Source organism: Chelon labrosus, assembly GCF_963514085.1.
Source record: "Chelon labrosus genome assembly, chromosome: 18".
Lineage (NCBI taxonomy): Eukaryota > Metazoa > Chordata > Actinopteri > Mugiliformes > Mugilidae > Chelon > Chelon labrosus.
Genome location: NC_140351.1, coordinates 19,238,327 through 19,257,985, shown reverse-complemented (window position 1 = coordinate 19,257,985; position 19,659 = coordinate 19,238,327). Strand labels below are relative to the sequence as shown.

Below are 19,659 nucleotides of genomic sequence, written 5' to 3'. Positions count from 1 at the left end.
GATGGGCAAAGAGGTGGAGAGTAAGTGGAGCGGAGGTGGGTGGGTGACACCTAGACTAGCTACCCAAGATGATCCCATTTGACCCATATTACTTTGGTAGTAATAAGTAATGGGTCCTGGATCACATTAATGACTGCCTAACCAACAGGGGTTTTGCCTCATTCATTCAGAAAAACATTAAAGGAAGGTCTGAACAGGGCCTATGAGTCCAAGTGAACGTTGGCACGTTTGAAGAAATTCCTTAAGTTGTCGATGAGATATACTTTTAGGGTCACACCAGGGCTTGGGATGCAAACAACACGATAAACATAAAAATAAAGGTGCAAATAGATTTGGACCCTCACAAGAAGGATCCTAACGCTGCATATTCCCATAAACCATGTATTTCTGTTTCTATCGATGACTTCTTTTTTTTAATCTACTCCGCAAAACACATTAATCAGCTTTTCTGTAAATGTTAACCAAAAGCTGCTCCAGCAATTCCTCCTGTAAAAACTACAGTATTTATGACACTATCAGTTTATTCTGAGCACTGACTTTTGAGGCCTTGAGACACGCGTGGGATTTCAGGTCGTTTCGGTTGATAGCTTAATTGCCGCCCAACTGTACTTGCTTGAGACATTATGTCGGGTTATTTGATTGTTAGGAAAGCACTTAATCTTATCACACCAGTCATAATTACTTGACAAGAGGTGAAGGGTCAAAGTAGAAGCTTGTGGACCATGTGGTGCCTTACACACCTTTAAGTGTATTAACCCGTCAGCTGCTGAAGTGGAGCTGCTCGGGGTCGTACTGGTGTCAGGGTGTCCCAGTGGATTCAGTAAAACTTTTAGGTTAAATATACCTCACTCCTCTGCATCTGTGATTGTTTGACTTCTCAGCTTTACTCAGTTAAAAGCGAAAGAAATCAAACATGATGGAACTCCATTTATTTGGATTTTTAAGTGTGATTTGAACCCAAAATCTAAACACGAACAGAGAAACGACAGGCAGTCCTTTTGCTGCAGCTTTTGTGTGTGTGTGTGTGTGGGGGTGTGTGTGTGTGTGTGTACAAAAGCTACAGCATGTTTTGTGTGTTTTGGCTCGGCAGGTGTCATACAGCTTCACTGCTGGCTCTTTAACAACACATAGCGCATGGAGCACGCTCTAAAAGAGCCCTGCGCTTTGAAAACAAACCCCTCTGACATTTCATGGCATGGCAGAGGAAACACTCACACTTCCACAGGGTCTCATGAATTTCTTTTCTGACTTTGCCAATCACAGCCAAACTCCACCCATTCAGAGGGTGTGTGTCTGACAGTACCTTGTGTATGGTGAAATGTGTGTGCGTGCGTGTGTGAAGCCTATTCTCTAAATAACCAGTTGATCCAGTCAAGCCAACACACAGTCTCTGGAGGCAGCAGGATCGACTCTTCCTCTGTATTTTCCTCCTTCCCCTTTCTCTGGGATTTCATCTGATCTGCAGCTGAGTCACAGTAAGTCTATTCTTTTATTGTATTCCCAGCTTTCACACCGACTTCCCCGCAGTCCACTCACACATGGTACTTATTTCAGCCCTGTCACAACTCTGTGTGATGATGTCAGTCTATAAAAAGTTCAGTCACTGTAGTTATCAAGACAGGTTTTCACTGCTGACTCCCGTCAACTCTTGTAAGTAACACATTTTAAATAGATCTTTATCTGTAACTTATTGTTTATACTGACACTTTTTAAAGTCGAGAGAACCTCTGTGTCTGCATCGACAGGAGGCCAAATCAAAAGATATCATCGTAATCCATAAAATCTTATCAGCTGGTTAGATGGAAACCTCAATCTGTGTTAGTGGTGAAGGTGGCTGCTGTTTTGAGATAAGTTGTGAGAGCATCTGAGGTTACCTCAGGGTCACTGCTGGGGGCTCAGTGACTCGGCAATAGTATTACTACTACTACTACTACTACTACTACTACTACTAAGGTACTTATTAAAAATAGAAATAAATATACTTTATGTGTATTTTGTATTGCTGTGAGCATTTTAATAATTTTGACATTTCCTTCAATGTGTTGTAATCCCACGTAGGAAAGGTCCATTCCAGGTGATTACAACTTGTAGCTATACTTTTTAAAAAGCAGCTGAGAGGGTTCAGTTCTTTGCTTTTTTTTTTTTTTTTTTGTCTTGTATTATTTTTCCGTAAGCATGTTCGGTTTAAAGCACACCGAGTCTGAGATCACGTGGCAGAGCGTTCGAACCAAATAACTCAGTTTCTTTAAAAGGTGCCATTGTTGCAGAATGAGAAGTATTGCTGCATGTTTCAGAAGCAGTATTATTTTCTTTAAGATTGGATATAAATGTAAGAACTTTAAATCCAGATAAATGCATTTGCAGTTTCTCTCTGTTACTTCAGTTAATGTTAATTTCTTTTCTCTTTAAATTATCGAATCATCATATTTAGTGAATTATTATAGATGTTCTGCAGAATCATGCACACTGGCACCTGATTAATTGATTCATTCACAAAGATTTTTATTTATTTATTTGCAAAAATAACTTATTATCAAGAAACAAAGGTCCTCAGTCAGGCTGTAGTAAAATGAACGATGTAGTTATTTGCAGGTGATAAGCTAATGCCCTAAGTCATTTGTTGCACGCTTCTTCTACTCTTGTTGGACCCTGATTCGAGGAATTATTGGACTAAATCCAAGCAATGGCCTTCTTCTCCTGCCAACTGAACAGGCAACGGCAATAAATATAAAATAATGTGCTCCTTCTTCTTCTGTAGTGTTTAGTGCTTAAAGAGGGGATTGTCTTCAGCTCTAATGCAGGAAGGATCCAACGTAAACACGCGAGGGCCATGACAATGACACCGGCCGCACACCGGCCGCCCTCCACCCAACAAACGTCACAACACTTGAGCAGAGTGTCATCGTCGTGCTCGTAATGAGGCGGCGTGAATCAAACGTGCCCCAGTAAACTTCCTCAGCCTTTAAGACTGATTGACTGCTCAGGCTTCCTCGCGCTCTTTCATGTCAGCTACTGAGTTCACCTGTGTTTGTTTTGAAGAATTAAGATAGTGTCGAGATAGCATGAGCGGGCTTTATTGTGCCTGAACAACGGAGGCTTCCTCTTCCTTTTTGCCTGACTTATCAAACCCCTAGGGAGAGAGTTTTGATATGAAGGATGAGGAGAAGAGTGGCGGAGGGAGAGAAGGAAAGGGGTTTCCAGGTTTTTTTTCCAGGAGTTTGTGGCGGATGAAAGAGAGCGGGGCTCCAGCTGCAAATCTCACTTTCGGTTTGTTCTTTTGGTGTGGTAAGCGGAGGCTCAAGAGGGAGACCCGCCGAATCCTCCCTGCTAATCAAAGGCTCAGACATGAACTCTGCTTGGGAAGCTGCACATGTTCTGTCATGTTTCATGCTGTATGTCTTCTCCTGTCCACATCATCAGGAATGTGTCTTTAATTATGCTTTCTCTCTTCCTTCCTGTGTGTGTGTGTGCGTGTGTGGGTGTGTATGTGTGTGTGTGTGTGTGTGTGTGTGTGATGTCAACCCACCCAAAGAGATCCAAGTAAAAACCTGCTGGAAATAGGAGGAAAAAAAAGAGTGGAAACAGGCAGCTGAAATCACCACAGTGGAAGGAGTGTAAAAACCAAGGCCTGACTACGTGTGTTTCTCTGTGTCACCAGAGTGTGCGTGTGCCCGCCTGCGTCTTAAATCCGTGCAGCTGGAAGGAAATCATGTCAGCGATACACACCTGGGCCTGCTTTCTCCTCTGGATCAGCTTCACCACGCAGGACAAAACCCCAGGTAAGACACAAATGCCTCTTTGTCCGGCAGGCTCAACCGATCCGTCAGCCGGGAAGTGTTCACATGGATGAAAAACCTGAAGGGTTTCTTTCCAGAACCTGATACACAGATAAAAAAATCTACGCGTCTTAAAGCTGCAATTTGCAATTTTTTTCTTCCTACGAAAGAGGACAGTCATGTATTAGTCAGATGACACGTTCACACTTTTCCCCCCGTGAACTGAACTCGGATGTGAACTCAGGACGGAAAAATTCTCCAGCCACAGCGAGTGAAAGAGCAGCTGGGCTTAAAGGGAAACCGCCTAGTCTTATTTTAATGACTCTCCCCATCATTCCTGACTGCTGAGATTACACTTTATTGCTGACATTTGTAGATGCAGATGTTTTACCCCCTAAACTGAACACCTCGACTCAGAAATGAGACAGGAAAGGAAGGCGGCAACAACTACCTGGATGTGCAAGAGAAGGGGTTTATAGGTAGAAGTCTGCGCACAAAGGAACACACCCCTGAAATCTTAACATTGTGATGTGCAGTCCTGCATATTGACAGGTCAGCAGGCAGGTAGCAAACACAGACTGCTCTTCAATATCCAAACTCAAGATTAAACTTTCCCTTTCCTCATATCTCCGTTGCTCACAACGGAATAGAAATACTGCTGATATGCACTTTTTTTGGCTTGAGAATGAATGAAAGTTCAAGATGGAGAGAGCTGAGGCTAGGAAGTTAGTAGAAAGCAAGTTTCTTTCTGCACTCTCACTCTTGGTAATCTCATTTAAAATATTTCATCCTCTCTCCTATCAGTTAAAGTTCTTAGCTGGACCGGACTGGGTGTTTGTTTTATCTGCATGAGCAAGGTCAAGTGTTCCACGGCTTCTTCCTGAAGATACCGTGTTTGCTTGACTCCACTGCAAAACTTTCTGCAAGGGCACGAAATGTCACAGTTCCGTGCGACAGGAGCCGGCCGTGATTTTTCTGTCGGGCAGGTAAACAGGTTGGCGGCTTTGCTACGTCACGCATGGCTCTGAGTCACTCCGCTGGTGCTGCTGCTGTCAAAGCCGTGATTTACGGGAAGAGCAGAGAACGAGATTGAACAGCTGTGAGCATGTGTTCGCGGGCCGTCACGACACGGCCAGCGAGGACTGCGGACGGCGCTGAAAGGGCCCCTCAGGTGATAAAGTCGCCATTAATCCCTTGAAACATTCATCTAATGCCACGCCAGTAGCTGTCATGCACTTATGCAAACACACAGATGTGTATATATGACATGCAGGAAAAGACAAACAGAAGACAATCTAAGACCATTTGGCACAAAACCAGTGATCTGATTCCACTTCTGGCTCAGGCGTCTTCCAAAGGTCGCCTTGGATGAACCTATGAGCGAGTTATAAAGAGAGCAGGTTGTTTAAGCGGAATTCTGACATAAACTTCACAAACACTTCTTGGAACCAGAGTGCCAGTATACATGATTCACGACATTACGCACAAGCTCAGGCAAATTACCAGTACTGGTGAAAGTACTGCTGCTATGCTGCTGAGCAGCAAACATTAACGTTAGCCAGGCATTTGAATGTTCCAACCACATCAGAGGTATGTGTTCAGACAGAGTGGTTGATTACTTTACATTGTGTCACAGGGAGGCGTGGAAGGACTACAAAGGTTGTGTTTTCTCACTGGTATTTCCCAGGATTACAGTTTGATTTCCTGTTTTGTGGCCCCTACGTGGCAATGAAAAAAAAAACCTGAAAGTGAATATGAAGAAATTCCTTTTCCTCCTCACATGCGTTCACCGTGCCAGGTGGAAAATACTCAGCTTTGAAGCCACGTCCGTGTTTTAAACAATGAGATCCACAACTAAGTTGATGCTCTCCACGGACAGTCGGACATACGGGCAGCTTTTTTCAACAGAAATAGACTGCGGCGTTACACGTGGACGTAGGTGGATTTGTTCAGGAAAAGTTTTCACTTGTGAATAGCTTCCGTCTCAAATATTTACTGGCTGCGTTAACAGTTGAGTCAACAGAACACGATGCTCTGTCAAAAGTGTTTCATTCCGAAAGCACAGATTTTTAATCTCATATCTTGGGACTTGTTCCTTTTTCTTAAAAAGTTTGTCATTCCTAGGGTACAAGGCAAGGCACGTTCACCATTAGTCACTGAGCGCATCATTTCCTGGTTACAAATTTTGTAATCCAACACATCTGTTCTTGATTTAAAAAGTTGGAATGAATGATATTTTTGCTCTGGGAAACATTGTTTTATTTTTTTTTTTTTTTCCACACAGAGCACCTGTGCAAATATAAGTGAAACTACTCGCAGTGGAGCGTCTTTACAAATGAAAAGACTAAATGACTGAAAATGAAATCATCTACAGTAAGCGTTTGTGCCTGGTTCCCTCTCGTCTCTGGGTTGTTCTAAAGTAATTGGAACCAACTAAAGGAAATAACCCAATAATAGTAGAGTTACTGGCAGAATAATCCTGATATCTAATCAGCAACACCTTCCCATACGCATGGTGGTTACTTTAAATAACTCTTTCCTTGTGCAGTGGGAAAACTGGATCACCTAAAGTTGGCAACTGTCCCAGAGGCCTCATAGGGCTCCAGTGTCACTATGTATTCTTCGTCAGCATGAAAAGACATCTTTGCCAACCTGGCTCAAAATAAACCTTAACCTCAAAGGCACCTCTCCCAACCACAGCTCCTGTAGGGAACCAATTTGGAGTGAGCTTTCTGAAAGGATCAAGGGATACTGATCTGCAGAGGTTGTTTGCATTCTGGTTTCTCAGCTGTGGCCTGTTTGACTTGGACAACACTATTCTCCCGGAAGCTGTCGCTGTGACAAACAGTGAGATTCTTTTAATGTGAAATCCTTTTGCAGCAGGCTGCAGCTGTATTTATGACGCTAGGTATCGCTGGTTTGTTTTGGTTTCTGCAATTTTAAGTATGACACATAATAAAAACCAACCACAAGCAGAGGTGCAATGAGTTGCTGTGAATGTACTGCCTGATGTTTTACAGCTGCAGTGATGACAGAGTCATATCTGGCTTGCATCTTAATTTGACAAGGCACAAATATGGCTGCTGGCAGACAGAGGCACTCACAGCCAGCATGCTGTGGCATCTGTCCTTTCTGTATAAACCAGCCCACACCTTTTAGCTGAGGCATCCATAAACGAACCTGTCTGCCTTTGCCGTTTGCTCTACAAGATGCTTCGCAAACCACCTCAAGTTCAGCTTCTCATTTTATGCTGGTTCAGGTTCAAGCTGTACCATTTTGTTGTCACTGATGCCGGATCTGCTCTGTATGTTTGCTGCTGCTCTCAGAACAAATCACAGAACAGAGACATACACCGATCAGACAAGACACCTCCACCCCACAGCAATGACACTCCTTGATGGCAGCAGCCATCCCCAGCAGGATGCAGCCTGACACAGACACACACACAAAAACACTTTAGGAACAACTCATGAAAACATGAAGAACAGCACAAGGTGTTGACCTGGCCTCCAAATTCACTAGATCCCAAACTGATCAAGTATCTGTGGGATGATCCACAGAGACCCCTCCCCTCCATCCATAGCATCCAAACCTACACAATGTTAGGAAGGTGGCCATGATGTTATCACTGTGTACCGCTAAAAAAAATCCCTACACCTGTTAATATGTTTTTATGACTAAAGTGATCCTGACTGAACTGTGTATTGCACTTGAACTTAAGCAGCACAATGATGCTGGCCTGTAAGCCGGAGAAACTTGTCTGCACACAATTTGTTTGTGGTGGAAAGTTGCTCTGAAGTCTCTCCGTTGGGAATGGATTAAGCTCCAGCCAAGATCTGCCAGGCCAATCAAGTTGTTGGGCAGACTTTATGTGCTGATGGACAAAGGAGTAACAGCAATATAGTCAAACACGTCATCTGGGCACTGTAGAGCTCTGATTGGAAGGAGGACTATCCAGTTGCATGAATGAAATCCCAGAGGAGTGTTACAAGACACATATTCTGATAAGAACTGTTTTAGGCTATGCCATGCCAGGCTACAATGACATATGTTAATGGAGGATTGTGCTGGACAGCACAGCAGAGGGTCGTCATTTTGACTAAATAGTTTTTCCAGTCTAGGAGTCTAATGATTGGTGAACAGACCATGTTATTTGCAACATTTGCATTTAATCGTTTCCAACATTTTCTACTGTGCTTCCTGCCTTCAAGTGCATAGACAGTATAAAGATGGACAGTGGAACTGCTCCTCAAAAGTGAACCCAAAGTGAGTAGAGCTCCCCCTGGTGACTGACTACAGTATAGGTCATAACCTCCACCTTTCTAAGTTAGTGGATGGGACTTCTTCCATCAATTTATTTATTTATTTATTTTTCCAAGGACTGTTTCAACCATTTTAGGTAGTTAATATAATGCTGATACTTATTCAATTGTTTGGATAAGTATCGTTTTAGTTAGTTATGTGACGCTATAGAAACAGGATGTGACATAAAATAGTGTCAGTTTGGTCAATGCAAAGAAGTGGTCCATACTTATACAGTCTATGTTTAAGTGCAACTTGTCAGCTTGCAGGTACAACATGTGGTGTCATGTGGACAAAATTCTTGCAGTTCAAGTGGTAACATCAGCCTTAAGTCGTGAGAAGGTCGCTGCTAGACAACCGTCTAAAAGTTAAAATATAGGGATAAGTCAGTTTGGAATATCCATATTTTCCTCAAACATAGAGTAGTATAAAATTATGAAGAAAATTCTACTTGACTAAATTGCAAAATACCATCTTACCATGCACCTTCATTTCTGCAAACACGTCACAAGTCCTTATTGTTATTACTAGAAATGTCACATGGGAGGTTATGATTACTATATCCCTACATCCCCTTCCCTCCTCCTACCACTCATGTGAGTCTTGCATCCGTCATACACGTAGCAAGAATTTCTCAGGATGTAGAAAAATAACACTCCAGACACGCACACACACTAACTGAAATTTGGGACCTTACCTAATGACCTTGCCTAAAATGACCACTGGTGTGGACTTAGCAATAGGAGGCATTCAGTACTGTTATTGAACTACAGTGGCGAACACAAAGTCAAGGGTAGACCGTTACCAAGCTTTTTGAAATAATATCCGTAGGATCTGACCTTAACTCTTCATGTCACGTTCCAGATGTCACCGTGACGTGTTTTGTTTCGGAGGAGTGCATGCTCCCCTGCAGCTTCCAGCCCGGCAGCAAGGAGACCATCCAGTGGTTCAGACAGGACACGTTGGTGTACAAGTTTGAGCGAAAAGAGGACGACGATGATGAGGACAGCGAGGAGCAGTTTGAGCACGAGCAGTTTTCCGGTCGCGTCTCTGTCGTCCCTCACCTGATATCCAACGGAAACGCCACCCTGGTCCTCAGGAGGAGTGATCTCAAGGACCGAGGCACGTACAGGTGTCAAGTGCACACCGAGGAGGGCAAACACAATGCCAAGGTCATACTGAAGGTGGAAGGTGAGTTAGTGGAGGTTTGGATGCTGGTGATGTTATAGGGTAGATAGAAAAGAGGCCCCTGGGGATGTTGTGGAGTAATGTCAGTTCTATTGTCTGCTGGGAGGGTGCACCCCTGTTTAAGACACGGGTGTGTTAGGGAAATGTAATTTAAAAAACAGTTGAAGATGCTGTGCCAACTATGAGATCAAGTTGATGTCTCGACAGAATTTGCCAAAATGCTCTCATCATTTTGTGGTTCACAGACCTCTAATGTTATCTGCATAGGAATGATATGAACTAATGCCAGGCTATATTCAGCCCTGGCATTTGGAATTTGCCATGAGGGGCCTTTGGGAAACATGCCATGGCTGTCTTTTTATGTGTGTGCAGCCCCAATCCGAGGCCTGTTTCTGGAGCTGTCCAGGCTAAGCGGCTACGAGGAGATGAAGTGCACCGTCCGCAACGTCTACCCAGCTCCCCGCGTGGTCTGGATAACCGAGCCGCTCACTTTCGAGGACCTAAGACCGGTCACGCGCAAGCAGGCCGACAAGAACGGCCTGTACACGGTCGACAGCCGCCTCAAGTTGCTGAAGGGGCAACCTGACCTCATCTACATTTGTAAAGTCACGACTCCCTACGGCGGTCCAGCCTGGACCGCTTCGCTCAGGGAGAGAGGTGAGAAAGTATTCTATTACTACAACTCCTCTGATTGATTCTGAGGAGTGTTCCATATATGGACTGAGTCACTCACTAAAATACCTTTAAACGTCTGAGTGTATTTCCATACAGAAAAAACACCAGAGTGCAGAAAAAGCCAGAAAGGTTTCTCACACAAATTCATGAGGTGCAGATGGTTTAAAAATCAGAGAGATGACAAAGCATTACAAAACATTACGATAATCATATTCACGCTTCTTCTGCAGTATTTTCCTGGCACAAAACTGGAGATTTGGCATCACACAGATCTGCCATGAAATTATGACCCCCTGCCTAATATTGTGTAGATCGACCTTTTTGCAACCAAAACAGCCCTGACTCATCGACGCCTCTTGACCTCTGGAGGTGTGCTGAGGTATCTGGAACCAAGACGTTAGCAGAAGATCATTTAAGTCCTGCAAGTTGACCCCCATGGATGAGACCAAACCGCAAAGCTATTCTGATTTGACCCCTGTCAAAGTTGCTCAAATCCTTCAACTCGCCCATTTTCTCTTGCGTCTACAATCAGCTTAGAAGCAGGACAAAATGTTCCTAATGTTATGGCTCATCAGTATGAATAAATACTCTCAAATCCTGATATCTGAACAAAGGAACACACCCCTGAAATCTTAACATTGTGATGTGCAGCCCTGCATATTGACAGGTCAGCAGATAGAATCATGCATCCATTTGCATTTTCTTTTGGAGACATTTGCACTTACACTGACAGAAATCTAACTTATTGCTCTCCAGTTGCTGAAATTTAGGCCAAGAGTAGAGTTGTGGTGATAAAAATAGCAACAAAGTTGATCAACTGAATTAATACATGGCACTTAAAATTAGTTAAATGTGCATGGCTGAATAATATGCACACTTTCTGACAATTTTTTTTTTCTTTTCAGGCCATACCATCTAATGCTTGATGCATATGATGTTTGTTGCAAACATTATATATTGTATTATAAGCCCTATGTAAATGACTGATTTTTATTGTCCCTGATTCTGAAACCAAACATTTGTTCCTTCTTCTTTGTTTGCTCTCCGGTAGAGATAAAAGGAACTCAAGGCAAAGATCTGACCATCCCCTGCACTGCCCCTACTTACCTGAACAGCCCCTCCCTCCACTGGATCTTCTCCAACGGCGAGGAACTCTTGAGCATCCTCACCTACGACAGCCAGTCGGGGAAAAGCACCCCCCCGCCGCCCTGGAACATCCACGTGGAGATGGACGCCTTCAAGGTGCCGTTTGGAGACGGCTCTCTGCGACTGATGGACCCCAAGAGCTCGGAGCACACGGGTATCTTCACCTGCATGTTCTCTGTGCCTTACAGCACATACACCGAGCGCACCGATGTCACCATTGCTGGTCCCTCAGGTGAGATCACACAACAACACAACAACACAACAATACACTCAACATCTGGTTAAAGGATAAATCTGATGCTTTGCTACGTTTTGCTCATTGTTCTAAGCCTCCCATGAAGTGACCCAAACCAACAATTTGTCAGTCTGTCACTCAAAATTAGTCCCTGTTTGTGGATCTCAGTTTCGATTTCATAAACAGGCCATAAATATTTGGACTTTTAGCAAACAAACAAGAGGACTGGCGGATTAAAGCACATTTGGAGGTCTGTGAGAATTAAGAGCCATGTGTTTGTTTTTTAAGAAGTTTCAGGCATCAGATATTTCAGCTCTTTAAATGGAGTTCAGTTTGATCAGTTTTCAGAAGAATACCAGCAGATTTTAGGCTGATTTCCTACCATCCAACATGGAGATAGACTGAGGTTCAATTTAATTTATAATAACAATCCAAATCAAGATGCCTTACAGAACCCAGAACCTGAAAGCCCCAGAGCCAAAAAGCCTTTTAACAGGAAGAAACCATAAGCAGAGCCCAGCTCTTACTGAAGGAGTCAACTACTTGAGACTGGATAATACCCAGATTACCTTTGCCACTAGTGTTCTTAATCAGCAGAAATAGTTTCGTGCATATTTGGAGACGTCTGTCTGAATAAAATCTAACTTGTGGCGCTCAGAGTATTGAGTAATCTCTGCAGAATCAGTGCCCTCGTTGCACCGGAACCTGCCCGACGGTCGCCGCATTTTTAAGTTTTCTTCAGTGTGTTTGTTGGTTAATTGTGCGTCCGTGGACACAAAGCAAACACGACCTGCTAAAAGCTCATCTGGCACACACTTACATCGGTGAAACATTTGCAAAAGGGTAAACAAACGCAGGTTTAAAAGATGACCTCAAATGCAATGTTTCTGAGTCTCTGTCAACACTTTACTTTGTGTTTACATGTCTATTCCCTAAACTAAAGAGCAGAACATCTCAATGCACTATCAATACATTTTGTTACGCAGAGTGTCCCTTAAAATAGTTCCTACGACTTTAGAGCACTGACACCTCTTTTAATATTTGGATAGGTTTCGTTTTAGAGCCAGAGTCGTTTCCATCCACCTGACCTCCTCTCTACTTTCCTTTCTTTTTCTTTTTGTCATTATTCCTGCAAACACAAGAGGTCGCCTGTTTCCAAAATTACCCAGTCTCTCATTTTTTTTATTTTTTTTATTACACCTTTTATTAACCTCCAACTTGATCCTAAAATAAAGAGGCTTGCTAAAACATGAATGTTAAATCTATAGAACTCTCAAGAAGTGATAAAAACATGCAGAGAAAATGTTACAAGTTACAGTTGTGCTCCTTATGAATAGCTGCAGAACTGTATATATGCCACTCAGTATAAAACAATCTGAATAACAGTAATAACATTAACCAAACAATGACAGACCTGCTGAGAATCCACATGAACACAAGCACATCTATTGTTATTTGTAATTTATTTTGATAAAGTGTGATTTATTTATTTTTAATCTATGTGTATTTCTCACCTCGTGCAGTTCAGCGAAACACATCGGACGAGCCGACTCATTGGTGGGTCATCGGTCTGGTGATTGCAGGCCTGATTCTGGCTCTGGCAGGAATGTTGGCCTACCTGAAGTGGAAAGGTAGGTATTAAAATAAAATAAAATTAAATTAAATTAAATTTCTATAGATAAACAACTATAATAATTCATATGATATCATCATTGTGATATTGAGATTAAGGTGGAATTGGGTGGGAATAGTTTACATTGCCATTTAGTTTATAGTTTATCATTCTGGTTTTGGTAACCTTTAATTTGGTAACAAGGTAACTATTAAGAGACAACTAAATATTCATCATGAAATGTTAAAATAAAAATTAAATTAAATTAAATTAAATTACAGCAAAGCAAAGCAAATTTGTTGTAATAAATCCTGGTAGGAAGTTGTGTATACTGAACGATATATACTATATACAGAGAAAATCATCATTTTTAGTTTCTAGATTTTTAAACACTGGTGTCTACACAAAATATTAACATTTACATTCACATTAATTGCAAATATTTTCATTGGGGTCAATGAAATATACTAGTCACACTAAGGCAGTCAACAACAGCGGGTGTAGTAGACAGTGGCAGTGTGGAATGGTTGAATGAACAACAGTGTGCGAATGTTTTCCACCTGAGACTGCCAGACAATCAGAGTCACATGTCTCACTCCTATGTCTGCAGGAAAAAATCCAAAGCCCCGAAACGACCCAGAAGAGGTCGGAGAGCTGCATTTAGTAAAAGGTTAGTCAAAAATTAACCACATGCACACACACGAAACTCTACACTAGACCGAGCCAGTGAATAACTCAAGTTCTCTACCATTTCAGTGATATTAGCTCTCACTGAAAATATATGACATCGCCCCCATGTTGCCATAAAGTTCAACCCACTCCTGTTTGATTAGTCTGAACACTAAAAGAGAATAATAACCTATATGAAGAGAATGTTTATTGCGTGTTTGTTGCATTATGGTTCCTAAACTGGAGGTTGAGGCCTAGGAAAAGTCCTGAGATCACTAAGAGTGTGGGTCGTTCATATATTTTGTGAACTTTGGACAGTTCAGACTACATCCCTGTTTTTAATGTTCTAATAAGCTAAGCTGGATGTAGTTTCATTTTAATTATAGAGATAGGAGTGGCGTCAGTCCTTATATATATTAAAATCTTTATCAGAGAGCAAATAAGTTTATTAGGTTGGTTGTATTATTTGGAACTAGTTAAATTATAAGTGTGTGGGTCGTTTCATCAAAACAACCTCTTGTGTTTCAGATGCAGCAGCACAGAGCAACCTGAATGAGAGCAGCCCTCTGACCGTAGACAGCACCAATGGACAATCCCACCTCCAGTCTGGCACTCAGTTAACCTGAACTGAATCAGGAACAAACCTGGGAAACATATAAACTAACAAAACACTAACAAAACAAACACACACACACACAGCTACTGAAGAGGAACTGAGGATCTCTTAGAAGCAAAAAGTGTTTTTAAGATTTTCTATATATATGCATATATATATAAAAAAAAAAAAGGAACAAAACTAAAACACGTCTTCATGAGGAGTTGGATGACTCTGACAGTGCAGCTATGAGTTTGCAGCTATTCAAGGAACTTTTAGGGAAACAATTGCTCAGCAGTGGCTTCTGGAACCAGTGAACCAGCAGAACCAGTGTCTGAATTATCACCAAAGCTCTTGACCCCAAAAAGTGCATGTTCAGGAGCTATTGCGCAGTTTGAACCCCTCAGCGCTCAGTGGTCAAAAACAGACTGCAGTCAAACTAACGACGGCAAACGTTACAGCCCGGCATCAGTACATTGTTGGTGAGGTTTTGTCATTGATGGCGTTATCCGTTTAAAAGTTAACTGGTGAAACAAGCACGTCTATCCACCAATAGAGCAAAAGTTCAAAAGTTGAAGCCGGCTCAACTTTGGAACATAACATGTAGAATGCAGCGCCAGTTTGACTTCAAATTGCTAGCTGCTATTGACACTTAATTGTTGCTTGTTGCACTATTGCCACTAGTGTGAACGCAGCATAAGGCCTGGTCACACCCAACAGCAGTAATGCTAAATTAATCACGTTCCATGCTTTACGGTGTCTTTGATTCCAGATGCTATGAGGAAGTAGTAACTTGCAGCTTATGAGCTAACTGCTAGCACGCTATCCGCACACGTTAATATTAGTCAGTCAACAGTGCAGTCCCATGAATGTCTCTCCTTTGCATAGTTTACTTACACCTGATCTTCTGTTCAATTATTAAAGAATGAAAAAACTTTGTGTACTATCAGCTCTCTCTCATTGCTGTATTGGAGCCACAGCTCTTGTATACAGAGGTTTTTACTGCAACACAGGAGGTTAGATAAAGGGAAAAGGCGTAGTGCTGTCAAAATTCACATGTCAATAATGTGTCCAAATTCTTTATAAAGCAACCAATTTTAGTTTGGTAATATATAGTAATATGCGCTGTAGAGTCAGTGCTGCCAGAAAATCCCAGAAGAAGAAAAGAAGACCACTACGTTTAAAAACCAAGCAGAAATGGATAAAGAAGCAGGTCTTTTGAACAACAAGTTCAACTGAAACCCCCATCAGAGGAATTTCTTGACAAGAACAAAGTTATCTGCATTTTTTGTCAGTGTGAACAGAGTTGCCCCAGGATCAACAGGGTGAATAAATGGCAATGGAGACTCTTGGACAACAATATTCTGGACAGTATTTGTCACTGTTTTGGTTTAATGCAACTGTAATAACATTCCCATGTGGACAAGAGTGGTTTTTCAAGGTACATTTGAAACAGTAAAAGAAAGTCATTTATTTGCATTAATTGAGTGTCAACTATGAAAATCATTCTATTAATCGCCTAGAAAGGTAGATAATAATTTGTGATCTACATGCCTGTGTCTACCTGTCAAGCTGCAGCTCTGTGGTGTTCACTTTAAGTTAGTCAACAATGCCAAATCTCAAAGTTCACCGAAGTTGGATGTAACACAAAATATCTGGACGGATTTACTTCAGGCTCATGATCAAATCCACTAATCACTATAACTCCAATGACATGCAGTTTTCAGGATTATTTTAAATGCTGGAGTTGCCAGGCCACTATGCCAGCAAGAAAGTATCACTGGGCTCCAGGAGAAGTGTTTCAGGCACTATGTAACAACAATAGAAGAAGGGCCAGAGGGGCAGAGAGTCAAGCAGTTGCAAAACAAAGTCTGTGAACTCAGTGTGTGAGAATATGCATACAAACCTGTGTGTGACTAAGCCATACCCAAATTGTGTAGAGATCAAACTTTGACCTAATGTCAACAGCTAGTAAATAACCTCCAACCAAAAGCAAATTTGGTTTCTCCTTGAGTCTGCAGTGACACACGTTTCATGAAACATACTTGACGTCTTCCACATAATGTGTTGTATTTATGTCATTGATTTAACGTTAATAAAAAGACTAATCACTGACTTATTAAGGGTGTAGGTGTGTTATTGTGTTTACTCTGACAATCTGCCAGTTGAAAGCATATTTGTCAAGATAAGATTCGAGTTACTCAAGCATGCCGGGTCGCTTACTACTGAAGGATGTCCAGACGTTACGTGGGAATCTGGGAGTGGACATACACTTGAGATTGAGACAATCATTGTTAAAAAAATCTGTCGCTCTATTCAACAGTTAATGTGTGACACCCAAGACACACCCAAGGTTTTCTATGAGCCACGTCCCATTCCTCTCTCCTGACGCTAACCACCCAACACACTGTCAGCTGGTCTTCTGTCACCTTGCCAGACCATTCAGGTCAAAGTATATGTTAAGAGGTGACATGTCTCTGGTGAATCTGTTAACATTTGACAGACATCTGACAGGGAAGTTAGTAACACATTTTTTTGTAAGTTGATCTGTGCCTAAAAGACTGGAAAACATGGATAGAATCTTGGACACGGACCTTGTCATGGACCTGACACATCAATCCAGATCAAAGATGTCCTGCAACAAAGTCTGACTGTGACATTGCCTCTAATATGTAATCTGGAATAATAGCTAATATGAAGAATTATACTGGCATACAAAAATGTATGATTTCATAACTATCATGTTGTAATTAGCACACGTATGACTTCTTGTATGAATGCCATTGCAAGCATGCATACATTCATCTTTTTCAGCTGTGTGAATCTGAGAATCCATCCAGCAGGACTAAATAAAAACCAGTCAGTGACTAAGTGTCAGTCAAAGTAAGATTTAAGAATTTCCATTGTATTATTTTTTTTATACATCACTTCCACTTTAAAAGTAGAACACGTGCACGAGTTTTTACACCAGCACTGAGGAGACATTCGTGAAATTACTAAAGTTTACTCGCATAACATATGCTGAGCTTATAAAATAAGCAATGTCAAGTTTTCTCCGGGGCGGCACAGTGGTGAGGTGGTTAGCACTGATGCCTCACAGCAAGAAGGTCACCGGTTCGAATCCATGGGCCGGCTGGCCTTTCTGTGTGGAGTTTGCATGTTCTCCGGCTTCCTCCCACCATCCAAAGACATGCTCATTAGGTTAATTGGTGATTCTAAATTGGCCGTAGGTGTACATGTGAGTGTGAATGGTTGTCTGTCTCTGTGTTGGCCCTGTGATGGACTGGCGACCTATCCAGGGTGTACCCCTGCCTCTCACCCGATGACAGCTGGGATAGGCTCCAGCAGACCCCCGTGACCCTTGACAGGACTAAACGGGTATAGAAGATGAAGTTTTCTCCTTCACAGCCACATTAGTTATCTAATAAACCCCTTGGAACTCCTCTTATGACCCTTTGGAGGGGCCCAGAGCTAGCTTTGACAACACTTGACTAAAGTTGTCATGTATAATAATAAAGCTGTCACAGGATTCAGTTAAACATTTAAGAAGATATTTGAACGCAGATGTTGCGCATAATCTTTGAAGTAAGCCAGTGTTACAGCAGCACTGAACTGTACTTTGCACTTAGATAATATCTAATCCCGAAGGGCAGGCATTACATTTCACAGCCCTTATTGGGCCCGAGCAACGAAGTGCAGGGGCCCAACGGGGCCATGCAACGGAGTTGCAAGGACCCTATTGTTGCGTTGGCTGTTTTTCAAAGAGCGTCGGAAGGCGCATTTGATAGACATTCGTAGCGCCCAATAAACGGTTCTAGGCGTTTGTAAAACCACGCCTCAAATACGAGAAAATAAACACGTAGTTTCCAGACCAGCATCTCATTGAGATGTGCAGTCGCGTCAGCCAGGCTAGTTCGATGCGGCTATTATTATACAATATAGCCATTTTAATGAGAAGCTCGGACGCTCTTGTATGTGTTGAATGATATTTTATTCGAACAGTGGTCCAACAAATAAAAGAAATCACATTTATTACTGCCCCGGGGGTAGGGAGTGAATGAAACCTGTTGAAAGAGTGCCCGCCCGTATGCGACGCTCTTTGAAAAACAGCCAACGCACCGTATACAAACAGGGATCATCTGATTGGTCACTACCAGCCGGCCTTCTATTGGTTGACAGCGTTGATACACCAAAGATCCGCGAGCAGAGCAGAGTTTCGTGAGCGCACATGTTCCGTGAGAGCAAGAGAGAGAGCTGGAGACTGAGCGCAGGAAATCTGCGCGAGCAGCATCGTAACCGAGTGTGTGGACACAGTTTGAGCACGCGCAGAGCAAATTTGAGAGCGCAGAGCAAATTTGAGAGCGAGAGCAGAGTTTTGAGAGATAATATCACAAAATCTGAGAATGAAATCGATAAATCCTGCCCTCGAATCAATTTAAAATGCTCTTGCATTATGATAGTAAATTCATTCCATATAAGTGTAATGTACACCGATAGAGAAATACAATAAAATAAAAATAAAAAATATAGACTGAATAAAAATATAGACTAGTAAACTAAGAGGGGGGGTAGTTGTATATGTACATAAATTTACAGTATTTGTCAGTCTTTACTAGATGTAAAGAGAAAAGATACTTAGATATACTTAAGATATATTCTTAATTTTATATTTAATCATCTTTTGTTGTATGTATTTCAGTTTCAAAGTAAAATTCAATTGGGAGTGACAAAATAAATCCTTGAAGCCAGAAGACTTTGCCTGTCATTGGAGAACTGTTAGCTATCGTGCCACGGTGCATTGTTACTCCTCTGTATCCCCTGAGAACTGCAATGACCCCGTCCTTGCCGGACGCCGACTGGCGTGGGAGGCGAGGGCCCGTTCAACGCTGCTTGCAGCTTTAATTTAACACTTGAAATTGGCTCAAAATTTAAACAAGTTGGACATATCTCTTGCCTCTATAGGCATACATTAATAGACCCCCCCTGCACCACCCTTTTCTCCAAAGGGCCTGGCAATACGGTGGTGCAGGGAGACAGAAAGGGTGCCAGTTCTAAGTTTAGAGCGTCCATGAGCCAGTCGTACACAAATAGTGCACTCCCTCTTTTTCTTTCACTTACAGCAGTAGGCAGAGGTGATTTCACAAGACGATGACTGTGGTCAGGCTGGACAGATTCTTGGTGGTCTTTTTATGGGCTTTTGTCAGAGGCGGTGAGTGAATCTTATACAGTCTTTCTGTACTTATGTCAGTAGCTCTACTCCATAATGAGTTTGAACTTGGTGTCTTACTAAATACTAAAAACTAAATCCTATTTTCTGACTCGCCACAAGGACATTGAGTTTCTGTGTCGTGGGTCAAGTTTGGTTTACAGATACACTTTAACTACGGCCTCTATCTGTGGCTCTTTTAAAAATAATAGTACATGATATAAACTGCACTACAAGTAAAATGACATTTTCCTG

At 42.1% G+C, this 19,659-nt stretch overlaps 1 protein-coding gene across 1 annotated transcript; it reads left to right on the top strand.

Annotated features, from left to right (window-relative positions):
• The first annotated feature begins 1,014 nt into the window (after positions 1-1,014).
• On the top strand, positions 1,015-16,318 carry LOC311503215 (CD276 antigen-like). The gene is made up of 8 exons (XM_084565797.1): positions 1,015-1,475; positions 3,659-3,779; positions 8,943-9,269; positions 9,639-9,923; positions 10,993-11,319; positions 12,846-12,953; positions 13,545-13,604; positions 14,132-16,318. Exons 2-8 carry the CDS (start codon positions 3,710-3,712, stop codon positions 14,227-14,229), a joined length of 1,275 nt encoding a protein of 424 aa, XP_084421923.1. The 5' UTR covers positions 1,015-1,475; positions 3,659-3,709; the 3' UTR covers positions 14,230-16,318.
• Positions 16,319-19,659: the final 3,341 nt, after the last annotated feature.